Source organism: Marmota flaviventris, chromosome X, assembly GCF_047511675.1.
Source record: "Marmota flaviventris isolate mMarFla1 chromosome X, mMarFla1.hap1, whole genome shotgun sequence".
Lineage (NCBI taxonomy): Eukaryota > Metazoa > Chordata > Mammalia > Rodentia > Sciuridae > Marmota > Marmota flaviventris.
In genome coordinates, this window is record NC_092518.1 from 13,354,780 (window position 1) to 13,377,486 (window position 22,707).

Sequence of the window (22,707 nt, forward strand, 5' to 3'; positions counted from 1 at the left end):
AATCATGCCTCCAAATCTACTGGCAATATAAGAAAAGACTGATAAATGTAGTCACATAATTTTTTTTTTAATTTCCAGGAAAAAAACATGATAAACAAATTCAAAAAAGACAATGGACAAGGCTGGGAATTCTCAGTGTTTGGCTAGTGTGTGCAAGGCCCTGAGCTCAATCCCTAGCACATACCACAGATAAAGAGCTAACACTCATAATATATAAAGTCCTCTTAAAAACTGATCAAATATCTATTAGAAAAAGTAAAAGAAGACATAAAAACATAATTCACAGAAAGATACAAAATGATCCCCAAATATATGAAAAAAAATGTCCACACTCAGTCTTAATAAGAGAAATGTCAACTGAGGCAACACTGAAAAGCCATTTCTCATCTGTCAACCTGGCCATTTATTTTTTTTTTTTTAAGTTGTCGATGGACCTTTATTTTATTTTAGTTACATGTGGTGCTAAGAATTGAACCTAGGGCCTCACACATTCTAGGCAAGCACTCTACTACTGAGCCACAACCCAGCCAGCTGGCAACTTTTTTGAATGACATAACATTTAGTTGGTAAGACTGTGCAGTGTCAGAATATCCATAAGGCTCCTTAGGTAATTCTGATGCTCAGCCAAGATTACATATCATTGGTTTAAGGCAATGGTCTCAGTTGAAACTTCATAACAGAAAATGACATTTTCCCTAAAATTCAAAGCCTTTCTTCACTCCCCTATTTCCAGCAATCCTTAGCTAGCATGGAAATTAAATTACATGCCTATATATATATTTTTTTAAAAAAAAGCAAACAAAGTTTGCTACGTACCACTGCAGTTTTTCTAACTCTTCTGGTGAAGAGGGGCAAGGTGTCCTGACAGAACAGCAGCACTCTTCTGAAGGAGACACAAAGAAAAGGAAAAAAAAAATCATGGTCAAGAATAAAGTAATGTAGAAGTTCAGACCCATCAAATATATGGTTCTTATACTGCCTGCATTTTAAATAGAGATTGTCTATAACTGGTGGTAAAATTAATCAAATGCCTTTGTATTGGCAATTACACAATTATATAGTAGGTGCTCAAAAATGGTAATTGAGTGAATGCTTTTTTTTTTTCTTGTTTGGTTATATTCATGTAACATCAATCACTGTTCAACACCTAAGAGGAATCAGAAGTAAACATATCCTGGAGAACATTATGTTAATTGAAATAAGCCAGGCACAGAAAAACAATACCACATGATCTCACTCTGATGTGGAATCTAGAAGTCTAACTCATAGAAACAGAGAATGAAATGGTGGCTCCCAGACTGGGGAGATGTTGGTTAAAGGACACAAAATTTCAGTTAGAATAATAAGTTCTAGATATCTATCATACAACATGGTGACTACCCTAAGTAACAATATATTGTATACTTGAAAATTGCTAAGATTTTAAATGTTCTCACCACACCAAAAAATGATAAGTATGTGAGGTAATGTATATGTTAAATAGTTTGATTTAGCTATTCCATAATGTGTATCAAAACATCATACTGGACACCAAAAATATATACAATTTTTTGCTTGTTAATTCAAAAAAGAAGTAAACATATCCCAGTAACAATCCAAACAATTCTCCCTCTCAACAGGGTTTGTTTTTATCAAGTTTTCTGATGGCATATTGAAATTTTATAAGAAATCAGGAAAAATAACCTTTTTGAGCTTTCTAAAAATTGCTCAAGGACAAAAGAGTCAAACAGAAAGCTGAAACATATGCAAACTTATTAATTATATTTTTAATTATAAAAGCACACATCGAGAGTAATGAGTAAATGAACACAGCAATAGAGACAACTTACCCATTGGTCGAATATGTACTCTTTTCAAAGCAACCATTATAGCACACACATTCATTGTCTTATTCAGTTTTATTGTGAATGTACAATTTAATGTGCTGTAAAGAGAAATATATAACCAGAATGTTATATATGACATTTATAGAGATTCACATTCATAGATGTTGCAAACAGATGCTTGTGGTTTGTTTTGCCTGTCTGTACAATGAACAGACTGGGGTGAGACTTGGTTGCAAAGGTAAGCACCTTGACACCTTTAGTCTCCCACTGCCACAGCTGGCTACTTGCTTGGTGTCTACAGACATTTGAGTTTCCATCATGGGAACCCTTTCACAAACCAGTCTAGATGAATGTCAAGGTCTGTTAAATCCCAAATCTCTCTGGCAATCTAGATTATCAGATAACTAAGAATTTAAGACATTCTCCCTGTTTCTTTCTACTTTAGTCTTGGTGTAGGTGGAAAAAAAAATAATGCTGCAAAAAATGAAGAGGCAAGGGAACTGAATTAAAAACATAAATAGGGGACAGAGAGTCAACTTATAATTTCATGGAAAACTTGTCATGATTTGTACCAATGAACAGTTTGATGAGTGGAAATTATCATTTTCTAGGACTTGGACTCTCATAGAACACTCATGGTTCTCATGGTGAGATTATTGCTGTATAAGCCACTGGCTAATGCAGGCTTACGCAGGACAACCAATGGATGCAATTTAAAAGGGTTATTTATCTGTGCAACCCCAATAATTGTTGGACAATTTCTGATTTTCTCTTGTATACATTTTAATTTCCACTTTTCTCTTTTCTTCCTCCAATCTTTTCCTTCCCTCTTTCTTCTCATTCTGAGTTCCATATTGTGTTTCCTCTTTTCTGTCTGAATTTCACCATGCCTGGACCACTATGAGCCATTTTTTGGTCATATTGGTAGCCCTCAGAAATAAGAACATTGATGAGCCTCAGCCTCATAGAATCAGAGGCAAATGGTCTAATATCAGACACCTCTCCCTCAGTGCTTAATAAGGAAATTAAAAGATAGAGTGATGAAATGATCAGTGTTAGGAAAAATAAAACTATATAAATCCAAAATGTCACTAATAACTATGTATTTATGTTAGAGGAAAGCCTGTGAATTTACAACTTAATGAAGACTCCTTAATACTTTATTTCTCCCAAATGGAGAAATAATAAATATTTATTAAAGAATTTAAGATGACTGACCTTTGGGCCTCTGCTGTAGCACACACTATAAAATAAGTCTGAAATAAACAAAATTATATGTTATTTTGACAGCTGGAAAAGACGACACAGGGTGAATCACAGAATTTTAGAACTACGAGTATCCCTAGAGATCACCCCTTTTATACTCCTGCTAGATAAAAGTTATTCAGGTCATACAAGTTCTACTTGGGATTCCTCCAGCACCAGAAAGCTCAGTAGTACATGAGGGAGCACATTCTCCTGGAGTTTTCATTTTAAGAAATGTTTGGTCTTACAGGAAGGAAAATCTATCTCCTTCATATCCACCCACTGCTCCTAGTTCTGACTTTTGGATGCTAGTCCATTCGCTCTTTTACATGACATATTTGGGAGAATTTGAATACATATCTCCCAGGGAATACAAAACTCCATGGTTCCCCCCAAATAATAACAATGATTACAAACAAGGTACAGGGTATACTGTGATTACCTCACTTAAGGTTTGTAGGGTTTTGTTGAGCTCTGATCGTCTGTTAATAAAATCAGAGAAATTGACATTAAGGCGACCATTAGTGATGTGAAATTCAAAACAAGTTAGATTTTTAGCATTTAAATCAAGCATGTGGTATTTATTGCTCACAGTGTTCACTTTGAAGAAACACCGGGCATAATGAGAGATTGCTATGTGGGAAAAATAAATTATTTATATGTCAGGGGAAACTAATCAGACGGGAGCTGTACTGGTTCTAGCTAAGAGCAAGATATAAATTATGGTAGAACAATCTTGTTATTCATTAAGCTAGTGCACCCCCCCACACACACACCAGCTTCTTCTGGCAGAGGGCCAGAGGAAGAGCTGGCCCCAGGCAAGCATTTCTGAGAGGGGCAAGCCACTTACCCTATACCTCTGATTAATTCCTCATTCCTCTCCAACTCAAACAGCCTGCCCTCTCTAGCACTCTCCAGCCCTGCCTTCCCCTCCTCACAACTCCCCTTCAGGAATTTCGCTCAATCCTCTCTATCATTCCCATTCCAACAATATTTTCATTTCTTCAACATTTCAGAGTTTCACTGAAGTTAGGATGAAAGAAATCTAATTAAAGAATTCGCCCTAAGGCAAGGATTTTCAGTGGGGGGTGGGAGGACATTTGGCAATGTCTGGAGACATTTTGGGTTGTTGGGCTGGCTGGGAGGGTGCTACTCCATGGATACTGTTAAATGTCCTACAATGCATAAGACAGGCCCCCAAAACAAAGAATCCTCAAGCTTAATAGTGCCGGTGCCAATGCCAATACTGCTGAGGGGGAGAAACCTGCTCCAAGGAATGGGCAATAGTTCTAGATAGCTCCAGGCAAGGTCTGAAAGGAAGAAGAGAAGGACCACTGAAATAGTCAGCTAGCTCCTCAAACTGGCAGGAGCCACTCACTCCTCTGATTGTGCTCAGAGATCACCTCCTTCCTGGGAGTTTCCAAGAGCCCTCCAGCACACCTAACTGCTCCTCCTGCTCTACTGTCTGATCCTTGGGATGTCTTTTGGTACTCTGTATATGCCCCCTTCATGAAGTTGTGTCTCTCTGTGACAGAGTAAGACTATTTATGTCCTAGGCCATCTTGTTGGCTGACATTTTCAAACTCTGCTCTAACTGGGGGCAGCTATTTATAATGCATTTCTCATTGTTCTTGTCCTTGTAAGCCGAGGTCTACTGAACAAAAATCTTTCTCTGACTTTTGAATCACTGAGGCTTCATGAAAAACATAAACAAACGGTATACATGGAGTCCTATCTGGAACCCTTTGAATCATGCTGGATACCAAATCACATTAAAATGCAAATAACTCAAATGAAATTGTTGTGTAATTTCACAGCATCAGAGAGAACAACCTCATGGGGGTAATAGTTGATGATAGCTGACTTTGGTTAGTTTGGTTAGTAAGCAAGAACAAATTAACTCTATATCCTTTGGGTCTGTCTCTTCCCATTCTTGGTTTCCAAAGCAAAAACAGCTCATCAAGTATCTTTCCACAGTTGATGTCTGAAATTTTCAATCAAACAGTAGAGTACTCACTTCAATTCACTTAGAGACAGCACTCCAGAGTAGGTGCCATTAGTTACATCTTGATTCTGTTGGAAGCAAAAAATTAAGAATAAAATGAATATCACTTATTTTGTTTTTGTTTGTTATATACTCTAACAAGAAGTTGTTTTGCACTTTTGTTAGACACTCAAAGAATTACACCCCAAAGACTGAATCCTAATCCATGGAATATTGTCCATCAGATGATCAAATTGCTGTTACATAGATTCAACTAATTTGTGTGTGTGTGTGTGTATGTATGTGTGTGTTGGGGGGGATTAGAACGCAGGGCCTTGTGCATGCAAGGCAAGAACTCTACCAACTGAGCTATATCCCTAGCTCCCAAATTGCTGTTACATAGAAAGGGTGGAGGGAGTGGTACTCAAAAGTTAATCAATATTAACTGGCTAAGCCAGTTTCTGGTTTATGTTTTCTTAAAAGAAATCCTGAGTCAGCAGCTCTTATGTGCTATTTTCTGTCTTTTTTCAATTCAAGGGTTCCCTCAAAAGAACACTAGTAAAGCTCTCTTCATGACAGCCCCAGATTTAAGTAACAAGACCCCAATGTATAAAGGGAAACTCGATAGCAGCCACTACTGCATTTTTAGCACCTAGTTCGTGGCCTAGCATATAGTTGGTGCCCAGGGAATATTCACCAAATGAATAACATGTTTGTCTGGGATTCTCTGAACCAATATAGGTTATGGGAAGGTTGATACCATTGTAACTGAACCCCCCATATGGGGAACACAATTAGATACGGAAGATTATTCCTAGACTCAATATAGATATTTCTTGTTGCTAGGAGGTTTTAAGATAATTTTAAATTTTAAACTGGTAATGAAATTGCATCATATTAACATTCTTATTTAGCAGCAAACCTAGTGAAAACTAAACTATAATTATTAACAAGATACTATGATTATGGATTCAAGTTCTTACCATAAAGCTAGGGATTCAATAATACATATTTTATTTAAACGTGGCATAAAAGTAAATATGCAAATAGGATAAATAATCTGAACCTTCAACAAATCTTTAAATACATGCAAATTCACATTTTAAGAGTACAATAAGAAAAAAAACTTTAAAACCTACCTGGGTAATGTTGTGTTCTTCATCATATTGAAACATTATCTCACCTCTAAAAAACACTAAAAATAAATTTTCAAAAAGAAATTTGAGACTTGTATCCTTACAATTTGAGGATTAATACAACACATGAAAAGATTAGCAAATTCCTTTATAAACAGTTTTGTTTTTACTCCCATTTACTCTCTTGCCTATCAATAAGCTACTCAATGATAGTCAACATAATTTTTAGAAAATATGAACTATAAATTTTATGTGGGAATTCAGAAAGAGAGGAACTTGTCTCCTTATGAAGAAATTTATATCCCCATCTGCTTTTTTTTCAAAAAAAAAACAACTTTGTTTCCTTTAAAGGTAAGTGGGAGAACAAGGTGTGGTGGCTATAATCCCAGCAACTCTGGAGACAGAGGCAGAAGGATCACAAATTTGAGGCCACCCTAGACAACTTAGTGAGACTCTGTCCCAAAATAAAATAAAAAGGGGTATACGTCAGTAGTATAGCACTTGCCTAGCACGTGTGAGGCCCTGAGTTTAATCCCTAATACTGAAAAAATAAATAAACAACAAAAACAAAAAGAAAAAAAACCCCACAAAATCTAGGGGAACTGTGACTTTGATGTTAACTTAAAACAAAAATGTCTTTTAAAGTTATAGTTACAGTTACATAAATAAAGGAGGGAGGGGGAAAGGAGCAGCTAAGCAGCCTTATGGAAGTCTACTTATTGTTCATCAGTTTTTCAATTTAGTTTTTGTTTTTAAAATACAACTACCAAATGCAATATCTTTCCCAGAAACACAACTGAGATTTTGCTTTGAAACCTGAATAGTGTGCAGGAAAATTCTTCCTTCAGTTGAACAACTCATTTTTGCTTTCTCTTCAGATTTGCCAGAAAACCTTGTTCTTAAAATGCTGACTTTGGGAAATATTAAATTCAATTTCAGTCAACCTATTTCCTGTAGGGTACACCTAGGGGGCTCTATCTGGAAATAAATAAAATGGAGACTCTTAAACAGCAAAGTATGCATTTCATCACAGGAACCCAAACCTGGCCTTTTGAGCAATGGGGCAAGGATGTCACATACACCAAAGTAGAGTTTGGCCAATGTTTTTGGTGACCAGTTAGTAAATATTTGAGGTTTTATGTTCTCTGTTGTAATTCTGCCACTGATCATGAAAGCAACCACAAAAAATATGTAAATAGATGGGCATGGATGTAGGCCAATAAAACTTGATCTACAAAAACAGGTGGCTGGCCATATTTGGACTCTAGGCAGTAATTTGCCAACCCCTGAGTCAGAGTTGAACGCCTCCTCAACTCATCCTCTTTTATTGCACCCAAGGTACTACAACTGATTCCCATGGCCATGTATCCTATGGTCTACTTCCACTTAAAAATGGCTGAAAAAGCCACATAAGCAGTGATTAACATGACCTATTTCTACTGAGAACTTCAATTTTTAAATATTGATACTGAAATTTCAATTAATGCAGTATATAATTATTAAAAGTAAATATACTTGATATCTGCATAGCATTACTTATCCATTTAAAAAAATTTAAAAACCTTTAGCTTTTAAAAGCATATTTAGATTCTGTATGTCTGTGAACACTGAAATCCACAATTTCTCTCCCTCACATTCTTGAGTGCATGGTGAATTTCATAAATGTGCTGGGAGCACAGTAGTTCTGGTTTGCACAGGGCAACCAAGAAGCCATCACATTTGACCCTTAGTCTGACTCTTCCTGGTCATCTCTCAACTTCTTCACCAGCCTCCACTTCCTTTAATGGACCTACATTGGAAAGCTGCAAAAAGCAAAGGTTTCTAGTTTCTGGCAGGATATCATGGTATTTCTGGTGCCAGAAGAGTTGGTTCTCTGATGAGGTTGTTTTCACCACACACTAAAACAAATGGTCAATTCAGTCACTTAATTGGGGAAAACATTACACCAACCAGCTTTCTGGCATCTGTTATTCAAGATGACCAGGTTTTTCTTTTTTGACTACAAGTTCAATTTTCAAACAGTTATCAAATATGTAGACACAACACGGAGCTAGACATTAGTCACCAGCCTAAAACATGGATGAGGCACAAAAATAATGACTTTATGGGGAATTCAGTAAAGAGAAGAGTAAAAAAGGAGGGAGAAAAGGAGGAAGAAAAGAGATACAATATGTGTGTGTGTATACATACGTATAATTATTTATTATATAATGTATCCTATAATTCATTCCTTTCATCAAAATCACCTAATATTTCCTTTTTATATTCCACCCAGAGCATAATATCAGCAGATAGCTCAGATGAGCAAATCTCATATTCACACAATAGAAAGTGTTTCTACTCTTTCACGTTCTCTAATTTATCCAACCTTAAGTTATTTTACTTGAAATTGTTATCTATGTTTTTCAAACAAATTCTAAAACTATTCAAAGGAACAGAATAAAAGGGGGAAAACCTATGATTGTTTATTCCTGGAGACATACCAAGATTTTAATATCATAAAATACCTTGTTACCATTTTCTTCTCTCTTCCCATGATCTCCTAACCCTTTCTGACATGCCACATCATATTTTTCTGTTTTTCACTTTTGCTTTCATTGGTTTTCATAACGTGGGGAGCCCAGAGAGCCAAATCAATGTGAGAAAAGTGGTTATTTCATTCCTCTGGCCCATGGCAGAAAGAAAAATATTCCTATTTTAAAATAGCTTGTTCTCAAGAGATTTCCATCTTAACTTTAAAAAATAGTGGACAGTCTTGGTTAGAGATGGCAAAACACAATATGGACACAACTGGAATTAGCGTTTAGTTGAATTAGTTGTATATGAGGTTTCAACATTCTAGCAGTCAGGTTTGTTTTATTCTTAGCAAAGGACAACATCCTGTTTCTAAGCTATATTATTTAAGGTCCTACAGGAAAGCTTGAGGGATTTATATACAAAAAGTGACTTTCACTAATTAGTAATAATTTCATTATTATTCATGAATTAACACTAAGAGTATTAGTTATGAATTTAAAGCTACAGTGAAAAATATTTGTTGTAGCACTTTATGTCTCATATTAAGGAAGTTAATTCATCCTTTCACTAAACAATGGGAAGATAATTCCAGCCAGATCTAAAATTCACTTTTGTTTTATTAGGGACTTTTGGTAACCAGGTGGTATAAAAACAGACATCTCAGAGAGGCACACACATACACAACAGGAAAAAACCAAATCAAATCATTTTTCTCTATGGAACAAATTTATCTGGTAATGTATAATGTACACAAGAACTAACCTGAATCATTGCAAATAGATGTCAAATTGCAGATATTTCTCTGGGATTTGACTCCTGCAAAAAAAAACAACAACCTAGCTGGTTAAGCACATCAACACCTGCAATTATATACTACATTGTCAAGAATATTCACAAACGTAGGCAAATGTGGACCAAAAATATTAAGAAACTGGATAAAACTGGCTGGATGAATTTCACAGAGACTAAAGGAATGAGAGTCTTCATTTAGTTGGTCAGCTATGGAACTTGACTCTTTACTATTCTATAGTATGTCAGTGTCTGACCTTCAACTCCTTCCTAAAATTTTTTTGTTTCATTCACAATTAACCTTTTGTTCGTCCAATATAAAACAGAGCACCAGGTAACAAATCAAGTATAGAGACCATAAATGGAATAGGCCTCAAAGATTGTCTTTCCCTTCCTGGATTGGAGAGTCCCCAAATACTCTAATGTTAGTCCTAGCTCTCTATGCAAATGTATGTATGAAATAACATTAATGTCATGATATTGTTTCATGAGCAAAAACTACAAAATTCAAAATGTATTTGTTGTGCACCTACCATATTCTACAGGTTTTGGGAGGTTCAGATATAGACCCTGCCCTCAAGGAGCTTACAATCTAGAGGTCGATACTGGCCAGTATATAAAAAGTTTTAGTGCTAATCAGGACTTCAGATCACACGAGCATACCAAGGAGGCAGAATGGGAGAAGAAATGAACCATGTTAGAACAAAAACTCCAAACAGATGTATGTGAGAAACACTTTTTCCTTTAGTGAAAGGAGAAGTACATCTCTTTGTTTGAAAAGAGCTCAAGGTTTACTTCTCTAAGAGTCTTTCCTTCACTAATTGCATCTTTTGGTGAAGCATAAGAAATCCATAGTAAATGGGAGGGGCAAATGCTGACAATGTACTAAGCAAATTGCCAAGGGGAAAAGAGGGTTATATTAAGGAATCTTTCAGTCTCTTTGCTAGGTTCTGTATGGTCAGAATTATGTATGCAATGCCAATTGCTAGTTAATTTTCATTACATGTTTGTCCTATGAAAAAACTATAAAACTTATTATTTGAAATAGAAATAGAAAACTATTAAAACTATAATTTGACTTAGTGCGAGTGATATGGTTTCGGTCAGAATGATTTATTGGTGTACGGGCATCATGCTTCAGCTAAGAGTTTTGATTCTGTGAACAAACTGAATTTAGGTGCCCAAAGTTAGATAAAGATTTCTATATTCTTCCATAGCAATGTTACCCACACCAGAAGAGGAAGATTTCACTTTAAATATAGTTACTTATAGCTCACTATAACATACATACAATGCAAATGTTATAGAATATATAGATGGTGGGTAGTAATGCTTTCTTTAAAGCATTGATCCATTCTTGCTATACTTTTCATTCTACCATCTCTACCTGCATCTGCATTTCCAGTGATGTGGGTCTTTTTGTTGCTCTTTCATATCGAGAATTTTCTTTCCTGTTTCTAGGCCCATTATCTGCACTACAGCTACTTACTGGTCACTCCTTAAATCCTGAATGAGAAAACTGTCTGAAAAGGGTCAGATACTAAATATTTTAGGCTTTGTGGGTTATATGTTTTCTGTTGCAACTACTCAGCTCTACCATTCTATGTAGCAGAAAAGTAGCCATAGAAAATATGTAAACGAATGGACATGGCAGTGTTCCAATAACATATTTTACAAAAACAGGCAATGAACCAGATTTGGCCCATTGGCAATAGTTTGCCAACCCCTGTCTGAAGTCAATCAGAGGGCTTTGTTAAACTGAGCACAGTGGTGCATGCCTGTAATCCCAGCTACTCTGATGGCTGGAATCAGGAGGAAGACGAGTTTGAGGCCTTTTTAGCCTAGAGAACTTAGCAAGTCCCTGTATTTAAAAAAAAAAAGAAAGAAAGAGAAAAGAAAAGTCTTTGTTAAGTATATCTTGTATGCCTAGTCTTGTATTAGGTACTTAAAAGTATATCCTTGCTTTGCTTTAGAAAGAATTTGAGGTTCACTCCTCTCTTTCATTAATTGCATCCTGTTCATAAACTCATTACCACTAGTCCTTCTACCTCCTATGTCTCTTAATCATGAGAAATGCTTGTGGGGTTGTGGGTGTAGTTCAGTGGTAGAGTACATGCTTAGCATGCAAGAAGCCCTGGGTTTGATCTCCAACACCAAGGGGGAAAAAAGAGAGTGAGAAAGAGAAATCCTGGTGGAATTACTGCCTTTATCTGCATGCATGTTCACATTTGTGACCTGCTTCTTTGACCTGTCTCCCTCTTAGACTAGAAGATTCTTGAGAGAGGGCACTGTGCCTGATCATTATTATACAGCCCTTAATGTCTAGTACAACTTCAGATACCCAGTACCTACACATCTATTCATTAAGAACAGATTTTACTTTTAAAAAAAGAGAAAGAGATCATAAACACCAGCCATTTGTTTAATTTTACCTTAGTTATAAAGAAGAAAGTCTTGATATTTATAATAAGTCATACCTGATGCATTGAAGGTTTTTACTATAGTGATTTTAGTTTTTTCTGCAAAGAAGCAATTTAAATATTAGAGCACAATTGTTGCTTGTTTTTAAAAAACACTTTGCCATGAATATAATTTTTTAGTGAAGTGCAAAGAAAAATCACACCCTTGACATCTTTTTAAGACATGATTGGTCATCTCAGCAGTGGAATGGGGACCTGCACAGAAATTGTAGCATTGGCATGGGGTGGGCCTGGGAGTTGGATTCCCATGTTTACCCAGTTAGATCACACCCATTACACACCCCACTGCTTGTGTAATTCTACTCCAGTTTCCAGGCACTGCTGCTAGACCAACAAATGTGAATTTCAGATACGTGGAATTAAGTCACTCTCAGGACCTCTGGGTGATAGGTTGTAAAGGGTAGGTGATTCAGAGTCAAAATTAATGTGAGTCAATACACATAGGATCTAAAATACTGCTACTGCAGTCTACAGTCAAGCATCCTGCTGTTTGCTTTAACAGTTATCCCTATTGTACTGATAGATAAAACTATTTTGAGAGAGGTCAAAACCATCCAACTATAGTCACACAACAAGCCCACAGCAGAACCAGAACTGTTTAAAGTTAGGAACTCACAGGCAAATATTAACATGTTCTAAAGAAGCAAACCTTAAAAATATCATTACATTACAGTTGGGAGACAAAGCCCATGGTTCATTTGCCAGATAATGGAGAACCAGGTTCAGCAATCCATGCCATCAGGATGGCCAACTATAAGAGGCTGTGTTCAGGGCACAGATTTGCAAAGTTCTGTCTCCTAGTGCAGATGGGGAAATTCTGAATAAAAGAATAAGCTTTAAGCTTGGAGATAACACTTATGAATGATGATGTTATATTGACAACTTCAAAAACCTCATTTGTGTGTGTGTGTGTGTGTGTGTGTGTGCTATTGATGAGTTCATTTCACTATGTGACTCATGGGCAATGGTTGGTAGTAATTACAGAGACTGCATTATCATTAATAATCCTTTAAATATATTGTTTTGTTTGCCCTGATATTCAACCTCATTAATAATCAAGAATGAAAAATAATCTGGGTGCAATGGTATACTGTAATCCCAGCAGCTTGGGAGGCTGAGGCAGGAGGGTCACGAGATCAAAGCCAACCTCAGCAATTTAGGGAGGCCCTAGGCAACTCAGTGAGACCCTGTGTCTAGACAAAATACAAAACAGGGCTGGGGATATGGTTCAGTGAGTAAGTGCCCTCTAGGTTCAATCCCCTGCTACCAAAAAAGAAAGAAAGAAAAGAAAAGAAAACCTAAGTAATTGAGAGAAAAATTAATAATATACTATAATCCTAACAAAGGTACAGTGACATATATAACCTCATCCACTGCTTCAAGGAATGTTGCTGGACACAACCCTTCTGGAAGGTAATTGGACAGTGGGTGTCAAGGGCCTTAAAATATTCATACTTTATGTCCAATCCTTGGAATGTATCCTACAGAAATCAAGGATGAATGAAAAGTATTGGCACCAGGATGTTCATTGGAATAACCTCTATTAAAAAAATAGAAACAACTTTAGTGTTCAACATATGGTATACAATGGAATGTTATCAAGTCATTAAAAGCAAGAGATATTGGCAAATACTTATAATTTAATATTAGGTCAGAAGAGCAAGATATAAAAATCTACATAAACTATGAGTACTTTGCAAGGGACATATACATAAGATATATGTATATAAATACATGCATATATTATACTAAATGAAAATATACCAAATTTTAACAGTAAGTCTTAGAAAAGTAACATTAAAGATGATTTTTATCCTCCTTCTTTGTATTTCTCTATATTTTCCATTTTTATGAGCTACCATGTATCACTGTGATAATAAATGTTATTTAAATGAAGTGCTACTGCCATAATAGTTCATAAGTTTGAGAGTGATGACAACAGAATTATAGTTCAATGTCAAAGTCAAAGGAATAATAATAGTTGAAAGCTCAAGAAAGTTAGCAAAGGAAAACTTCTCTTTACTAACCCGTAGACCACACAAGTGAAAAACTCAAGAAGTCATAGAAGAAAAGCTATGACATTTAGAAATAACTTGATATTACCTGTCTTGTTTAATGTAGACAATACACTGGAAGTAGCATCTGAAACAAAATAATAAAAATTAGTGTAACTACTGGCATGGTTAACAAACATGACTCTTCTAACATTCCTTAAATATTTTACTTTTCCTAAAATCCAGAAGTTAGTTTTGCAAAAGTATGCATTTGCTGCCCATCCCCTTACTACTATCCATTCTCCCACTCCTGAAGATTAATTGAACAAATGTCTGTTCTTTCAAAATGTGTTTCCTGAATGCCAGTTACATATCTAACACATAACAACACTCCCATAATTATTAGATTTAAATAAACTCATTTATGTTGTTTAGTTTTTGTCCTTTACAATAATGAAATTCCCTAAGGGATATGAAATTTCAAATGTTGATATCAACTTTAGTAGATAGTGGTGGGGAGGCTGAATGTTTCTTCTGGTGGTATAGTCTTTTAAAGTAATTTTAACTAAGTCTAGTTTAAATTTGGGGTTCTTTTTTATATATACCTTTATTTCACTTATTTATTTTTAATGTGGTGCTGAGGATCGAACCCAGGGTCTTGCACATGCTAGGCGAGCACTCTACCGCTAAGCCACAATGCCAGCCCCTAAATTTGGAGTTCTTAAACAGTACATTCAACTAACTTTTAGGAAAAACCTCTTTTGATAGTGTTTGATCTAAAATCCAACTTTGAATCTATTCTATTGTTATTTCTTTAAATGAAAAGCATTCAAGAATTTATTATTCTGGATGAAAATTTTTTTAAGGAAAAAAATAAAAGGTATCACATTATCACACTTAACACACACACACACACACACACACACACACACAGATCCAAACACTGCTACAAAGCTAAATTGAAGATGTTCTTTTCACTGTAAAAAGTAATTACACATAAAAATTATAACCTTTGGCTCTTCCCATTGGTCCAAATATGAATTTAAACCAGTTTTTGATCAGTATAAGTTGCAACTATGATTAGCTCCTTAACCACCAACCACATGGTGAGATTTTATTTTAACTAAGTGATTCTGAAAAGTGTTGGGGTTAGACCGCAGTAAGATGGAAGGCTATCTACCCACAAAGAGGATGGAACAGAATGTGCCGCCCGGCCTACCTCCCTTGAATACAGCACAAAGCTCTGTCCTTTTCTCTAGCACAGTGAGGAAGCCAGTTTTTCCCCCATTTCATACTCTTTAAAAATCGATCAAATCATCTGTAAAAAGGCTGTCTTTGAACACTCTGTGCCTTCAAATCCATGCTGAATCATATTGAAGTCACTGGATGTGCTTTTCACATTTAAACATCTGTCATGCAAAACCTTATGGCATTGTGTTGTACAGCAAGTGAAATGGAGTACTCAAAATTTCCTTTCTAGAGCAGTTAAGAGTGGTGGAGGGCTGTCTTCCCTCTGTGATCATAATAATTTTATTATTTAACCAGAAAGTTTAGGTCACTCTTAAGGGTTGTCAGGTTTGGGGTTTTCTGAAATTATTTAATGTATTCAGAAATAATTTAGAGATGGAAATCTGCCACAATGTTCATTATACTTATATACATATTAACAGTTATCAGTTTTCACTTGCTCCAGAAAAATTCTTACCATTGAGGCTTGTAGTTTCAGCCACTTTTTGTTACAAGGAGAAAAACAATACAAGGTATCATTAAAACAAAAATTTAACAAGTTGGGCTAAATCTATGTTTAAATTTTTTCAAAGTCTTGCCTGGAGTACCATTGGAGTAGGGGACAAAACTGACAAGAGATGATTCAGCTGCAGGAGAGAAAAAGAAAATTTTAAAATAAATACTTTGAAACAGTTATGTATTAATCAGAACTTCTGAGGTATAAATATAAAAAGAAAACATGCTCTGAGACCCATGATCACAAAGCCTGCTACTACCTATGGAATATCATGGAAATAATCTTAGGAAACACACCAAAATAAAAGAAATATTACATTCAAAATTTTCAACCAAGAGAATTCTAGAAAACATTTAAAATAATGTGTTGAACTACAATCATGAAATATATTCACATATTGGCTTACAACGGTGCCTGGCAACTCATCCCACAGTGAATTTAGGATTATAAAGACAAATTGATACCACTCAATATTGTACTACCTAACACAATTTCCCAGGAAGCTATTTTAAAATATGGCTGCTATTAAGACAATCAATTGAGTAATAAATTTCCTGTGGAGTGACTCTATTTAGGTTAAGAGGTCAACCTACTACACACATCTTACATGTTTAAATATTAAAAAGATCTAGTGGCTTGACCTCTACCTAAACATGAGAAAAACAAACACAAACATTTTACAACTAAATCAAGTTTTTAATTTATCTGTAATTTATTTGCCTCCCTATTCTAGCAAGTGCTAAGCTTTTAGAAGCCTTTTGAAGCCTGATTTTTCAGCTGGTATGGACAAACTTTGGGTGTGTCAAGATGGTTGGCTGGACTGTCTGTTTTAGACTGCTCATGCATTGGCTGAAACACACACACCCTGTCTGTCCCACATTATTGCTTCCATATTTTGTCATTTGCTACATTTATTTTTTTTTAAGTTGGCAAGGATATTTCATGAGGAGTAAGACAGTTCCTGAGGGATAAAATCAAAGTGCAGATATGGACTTCTTTGCTATTGGGGCAGAACAAAATAACTGGTCAGAGCTGGTTTTTAATTAATGACTATTCGTTCTTCCAAATGTTAATGAATGGGGATATCACACAAAGAAGAGGCTTATGGGCACAGCTGTCTTTGCCCTTCAATGCTACATTGGCTCTTCCCCAGGGCACTCAGAACCTAGGCTGTGACTAGTGCCAGTGTGTACCCGCAAAGCCCTGTTCCTCATTCTCTGCAAACAAGATTTTGCAGATATCATCATAATCAAGTTCGCTGAAAGTTATTCTACTAAAAGAAAAATACACTGGCCTACTCTACCCTGGAAGCTTAATAACCAGGGGACAAATTGGCATGGTAAAAAGGGCTTGGGCTTTGGTGGCATGCAGTCCAGGTACAAATCTTTGCCCCATAACTTAGTAACTCATACTAATGATAGTTAATTTAGTAAGGGCTTACTCTGTGCCAGGCACATGTATCCTTTCATTTTCACAAAAACCCAATGAAGCAGGTACTGTTCTTCTAATTAATAGAGGAGGAAACTGAGGCATAGAAGGGTGAAGGAACTTGCCCCAAATCAGAGCTGGCAATGGGGGTGGGAGGGTGGTAGCCAAATTCAAACTCTAATAGTCTGGTTCCAGAGAATGTATGATCATGAGCAAGTTTTCCCTGCTGAGCCTCATCTGTAACATACAAATAATGATTCCTATCCTGCAACACTGAGAGGAATGGGAAGATGTTTGAAGACTTCTAGGCATGTAGTATGTGCACAAGAAACAACTGTCATTATTATTAATTCCATTTAAATGAATAATAGTAGAAGCTCATTTTCACACAACTAAGGATAAAATGTGAGTTGGCTCATCTTTTATCATGAGAGATCATTCTAGTCTATATGGTACAGCAGGAAGAAATCAGAGAAGCCATGTGCTGCCTCTGTATGATGTGGAGCAAGAAGCTGTGAGGTCTTCGACAAGTTACTGAGGTGCTATGGGCTTCATTCTCTCATCAGCTAAGGACTGGAGCTGGGCTATTTTATCCCTAAGGTTCCATCGCAGCTATCAATCTGGAAATAGGATACTGTTCCTAGTTCCTGCTAATATGGGTTCTAGTTATTAATTTATCTGTAATTTATTTGCCTCCCTATTCTAGCAAGTGCTAAGCTTTTGGAGGCCTTTTGAGAAATACTCAATGAGGGTACTGAGGAAGCATGTTTAAGAGAATATATCATCATGCAAATATAAAAACATTTGGCATGTTTAAGTTCTTGATACTCTTCAGAAAATTTGTGAACTAGAACACCAAAAAGAACTGAAGAACTTAAGCAGCTACCATGATGTAAACCCACAATTTATTTGTCAGTGTTGTACTCCCCAGCTTTGTTTGGCAATACGGAAGAATCAATATGGCTGTCTTCTTGTCTATGTTTGCTATTGATTTTCCAGATGTAGGTTTAATGACATAACTTAATTAAGCTACTTGCAGAAAAACAATTTTGCTATCACTGACAACATGCCATACTGTGTGGAGAACTTTTGGGATAATATTTTCCTGAAATTCCCCAAAGTCATAAAATAACAGTCTTACCAGATGGTGATAACAAACTGGAATTATCAGCATTTTCTGTCAAGGAAAAAGGTGATTTAAAATTAGTTTACTTTATGCACAAATTTGTAGGAGATGAACATCTTTAGTGGCAATGAATCTGAGTTGTAAATAGCTACCAAAAGAGGGCAGTATGTTAATTTACTATTATTCTTGACATTGATCAGTCCTTTTGAATTCTCTACAAAGACATCTCTTAGAAATGATGACTAAAAACTTCAGCTACTGCCTAATATTCATTAAAATGTGTAGAAGTAAATGTGTACATCTGCATAAATTAAACTTCCATGAACTGTGCTTCTTTTTAGCACAGATGTTAGCTCTGCTTATTCTGCCACCTCTTGTATATAATTTCAATCTGATCAGACACCTCTCAGTGTACAAACTACAAGAGCTATTGAGTTATTAATTTGGAGAAAATGCTCATGTCCCTTAAAAGTAATTCTCTTTTTTTCTCTATGTAAAATAATACATGCTTACTGGAGAAACTTCAGAAATGACAGAAAAAGAAAAGAAAAGCCACCTATAATTTTGCCACCAGAAATAAATGACATTAATATTTTAGTATATATTATTTTCCATGTGTATATCTACATATGTATATTAATGTATATTCACGTACATATGTATATATCTAAATGTATAATAAGAAGGATCATATTACACAAAACTATTTATTGTTTTATATCATTAAACAAATTTCCACAAATTGTGATAAATGCTTAGCATTTCAATGATTGGATTTAACATTTATCTATGACAGATTTCCTTTTTAATGAGCATTTTGATGTGGACAATTTTTCATTACAAATAATGCTGGATTTTTGCATACACACATGGCTCATTCTTTCAGAAATTCCATGAATTTTGGTTGTCAAAATGCCCTATAGAAAACTTAAATTAGTTTACAGTACCCTTTGCTATACACAACAGTGTTATTTCCCCAAACCTTCACTCACGTGAGGTGCTATAAGTTGTTAAAAAAATTAATTATAAAAGAATTGTTATTTTCTTTGTGGTATTCTGACATACAATTAATAGGAAAGAATAAGTATGTTTGGAAACTAAAGTTGCATAATGAAATATACCTACTATCATATGGGAGCCTATTTTCCTGAAATGATGGCAGGGTACTTATTATTTTCAGGGATAATTAAAATCATAATTATGCTTTCAAACAGGATTGAATGATGCTTAATTCCCCACTTCCCCTGCAGCCAATAAGGCAAATGTGGGCAGAGTGGTTAGTTGTCTTAGTACCCTAATGTAATTAGAATGACCTCTTCCTTAATCTCTGTTCTTTTTTTTTTTCAATTGATTTTTTTATTGGTTCTCAAAACATTACAATGATCTTGACATATCATATATCATACATTTGATTCAAATGGGGTATGAATTCTTATTTTTACCACGTGTACAGATTGCAGGATCACATTGGTTATACATCCGCATTTATACATACTGCCATACTAGTGTCTGTTGTATTCTGCTGCCTTTCCTATCCCTCATGCTACTTTTATATTCTATTGATCAGAATCTACTGAGTTAACCTTTAAAGGGTTAATTTAAAAAACATTCTTGGGAGCACTAGGGGGCAATCAGTCATTCACATGTTAGTATAAGTTAATCTGAACTGGTTGAATTCTTTTGATCATCTAGAAAAGACCTACCATACTGGGTAATATGGAAAAGCACTGGGGAAAACCATCATGAGCTTCTCTGAGAATGACACTTATTAGTTTGGGTAGGTGAAGCCGAGTGGGGCAGGAGTGTGGCAAAGGCAGGGAACAGGATGAAGGTACTGGGGGATAGTGGAGTACCAGAGAATAGGGATGCAGAGTGATGCTGAAGTGCAACAGAACCTAACACAGCTTCCTTAACAATTCCACTCCATGACTAACCATAGGCGCTAACAATTTTAATCTTTACTGCCAAATCTTTTGACCCAAAGCTATGTACTCCCAGGGAAAAGGGTTCAGTTTTACCTCTTTCTTAGATATTAGAGGAAATGGGCAACCCAAGGGTAAGAAGAGAGCCAGAGCAGAGACTCAATTTTCCAGGGAAACCCATGAAACTGATTGGCCATCCCTGGGTAGTCAGGTCTGACAGGCATGGACTCATAAGTAAGAGCTTAAACTTGATCAACATGTAAATTTCATAGGTTTTGATTGCAGGCAGAGCTGGGCATGTAGCCTGGAACTTACAGGGCTCCTGGCAGCTCCCAACAGGATAGACAACAATCTGCTTTGATGAAGAGAGGGAATCTAGTAAGCTAAAGCTTCAATTTTTTAACCTGTTAAGTTCCAAGTTTTGGGGGCTGGGGTGGTAGCTCAGTGGTAGAGCACTTGCCTAGCATGTGTGAGGCACTGGGGTTTATTCTTAGCACTGCATATAAAGAGATAAATAAAATAAACATCCAGCAACAGCTAAAAAAATATTTTTTAAAAAGTCCCAAGTTTTCAATTCTGTAAGCATAATAAATAGTCAAATATTATTTCAAAGTTACCATAAGTGGTAAGTTCTTATATGTGTTCCACATCTGGGATGACAGGAAAAAAAATGGGTTAAATTGTTACTGCCTACTTTTTCTTTTGGCAGTTTTTCCATTTGGTTTTGTTTATTTGCTTGCTTGCTTTGGGGGACCCAATTGCTTGGTGACTAACATTTATTCACTTTTTCTATCTCTAATTATGATGTGCTGTATCAGTCCTCCTGGTCCAAGATAAAGACATCCTCACAGGTATTACACTTTCCTGAACATCAGCCTATGTTTCTCTTGTGTCTCTCCCAATTCACTTCCCACTTGTTACAATAAAGAGGTGGTCGTCATTTGCAATGAGTCATATATTTGAGCTCCATGCCACTCTTGGGAGACAAAACATTTCCATTGTTAAAAAGATTCATAAACAAAGGAAGGAAAAACATTTAAAATTTTCAGATTTTCCTTTGCAAACCTATAAAGAGCAAAAGTTAAAGCATTATTCATTTACTGAAATCAGTCTAAATCAATAAATAAAATTATTGTGATCCATCTATAAAATTTACTCAATGTCTCTCCCTGGTGATTTTTTTTTTTTAAGACAAAGCCCATCAATTATGAGCAGGAGTTTGGTGAGCATAAGCTTAGAATGGAAGCCAAGCAGAGCCAGAGGAACTGGAAACTCAAGAAACTGACCTCCTTCCATGGTGTCCTTTTCCCTAACTCACCTCCCTGGCACTTTTTCTCAGTTATTGCCACCACCTCCTGAATGCCATTCTCACGTGGCCAAGTATGGTCTCAGCACTGCCATGTGAATATCCCACTGTCATTGCCTCAATATACCAAAGAACTCAGCCCTCATTACCCCACATCATTGCCATACTCGATCCATTCTTGAATTTAATAGCATTGCTGGTAACACCAGCCAAATAATTCCAATTGAGAACTTCAGTGCATTAGACTCTTCTTGCTGCTATAATGAAGTATCATAAATTTAGCAGCTTAAAACACAAATTTGTTATCACAGAGTTCTACAGGTAATAAGTCTAGCACACATCTTTCTAGCCTGAAGTCAAGGTCAAGGTGATGACTGGCGAAATTCCTTTCTGGAGACTTTAGGAAATAATATATTTCCTGCTTAATAGGGTTATTGGCAGAATTCAGTTCCTTGAAGTTACAGGACTGAGGTTCTCATTTTCTTGCTGTGACAAATTGAGGGTCATGCTAAGTCTAGAAGCAACCCATGTTTCTTGCCTCATTCCTCCATCTTCAAAGCCAATGACAATGGGAAAGGGTTGGGGAGTCCTTCTCATGTGCCATAATTCCAATTCACTTCCTCATCACACTTTAAAAAAACTCACGATGACTGGCTCTACGCAGGTAATCCATGATAACATCCCTATTTCCTATCTCCCTGTGGTCCTTAACTTTAATTATACCCACAAAGTCCCTTTTCCATGTAAGTTTTCACCCTGTCTTATAAAATTGGAAGTTTTAAAAGATGACCCCTTTATGTCAATTTTCTGGTCCTCTAAAGCATGCTCTGACTACAGAAGAAGATGGAGATGGCTCTCTCCTCTTTATATCTTAAAGTATTAATTGACTACAGGAGTCACTTGGCATTGGATATATATTATTTAACATTCACACTGTGTCTTAGTCCATTTTCTGCCACTATGACAGAATACCACTGGCTGGGTCAATTATAAACAATAAAAATTTATTTGGCTCATAGTTCTGGAGGCTGGGAAGTCCAAGATTGAGGGGTTGCATCTGGTGAGAACCTTCTGGCTGTGTCATAACCTGGCAGAAGGGTAAGTGAGCTCATGAGATAGAGAGATATTAACCCATTCCCATGAAAATGGCAGCATTTATCTGTTCATGATTGCAAAGCCCTCATGACCTAGTCACCTCTCAAAGATCCCA

At 36.0% G+C, this 22,707-nt stretch overlaps 1 protein-coding gene across 1 annotated transcript in view; it reads right to left on the bottom strand.

The window, feature by feature from the left end:
• Adgrg2 (adhesion G protein-coupled receptor G2) overlaps positions 1 to 22,707 on the bottom strand; it is a 109,834-nt gene that overhangs the window by 23,177 nt on the left and 63,950 nt on the right. The window contains exons 3-14 of the mRNA XM_027927358.2: positions 18,285 to 18,320; positions 15,798 to 15,845; positions 15,677 to 15,700; positions 14,081 to 14,119; positions 11,975 to 12,016; positions 9,471 to 9,524; positions 6,195 to 6,250; positions 5,089 to 5,144; positions 3,514 to 3,553; positions 3,045 to 3,082; positions 1,830 to 1,924; positions 817 to 883 (exon numbers count right to left, since the gene is read on the bottom strand). Of these exons, the coding sequence (XP_027783159.1) occupies positions 817 to 883; positions 1,830 to 1,924; positions 3,045 to 3,082; positions 3,514 to 3,553; positions 5,089 to 5,144; positions 6,195 to 6,250; positions 9,471 to 9,524; positions 11,975 to 12,016; positions 14,081 to 14,119; positions 15,677 to 15,700; positions 15,798 to 15,845; positions 18,285 to 18,320 (595 nt within the window). The remainder of the gene's footprint in view (positions 1 to 816; positions 884 to 1,829; positions 1,925 to 3,044; positions 3,083 to 3,513; positions 3,554 to 5,088; positions 5,145 to 6,194; positions 6,251 to 9,470; positions 9,525 to 11,974; positions 12,017 to 14,080; positions 14,120 to 15,676; positions 15,701 to 15,797; positions 15,846 to 18,284; positions 18,321 to 22,707) is intronic.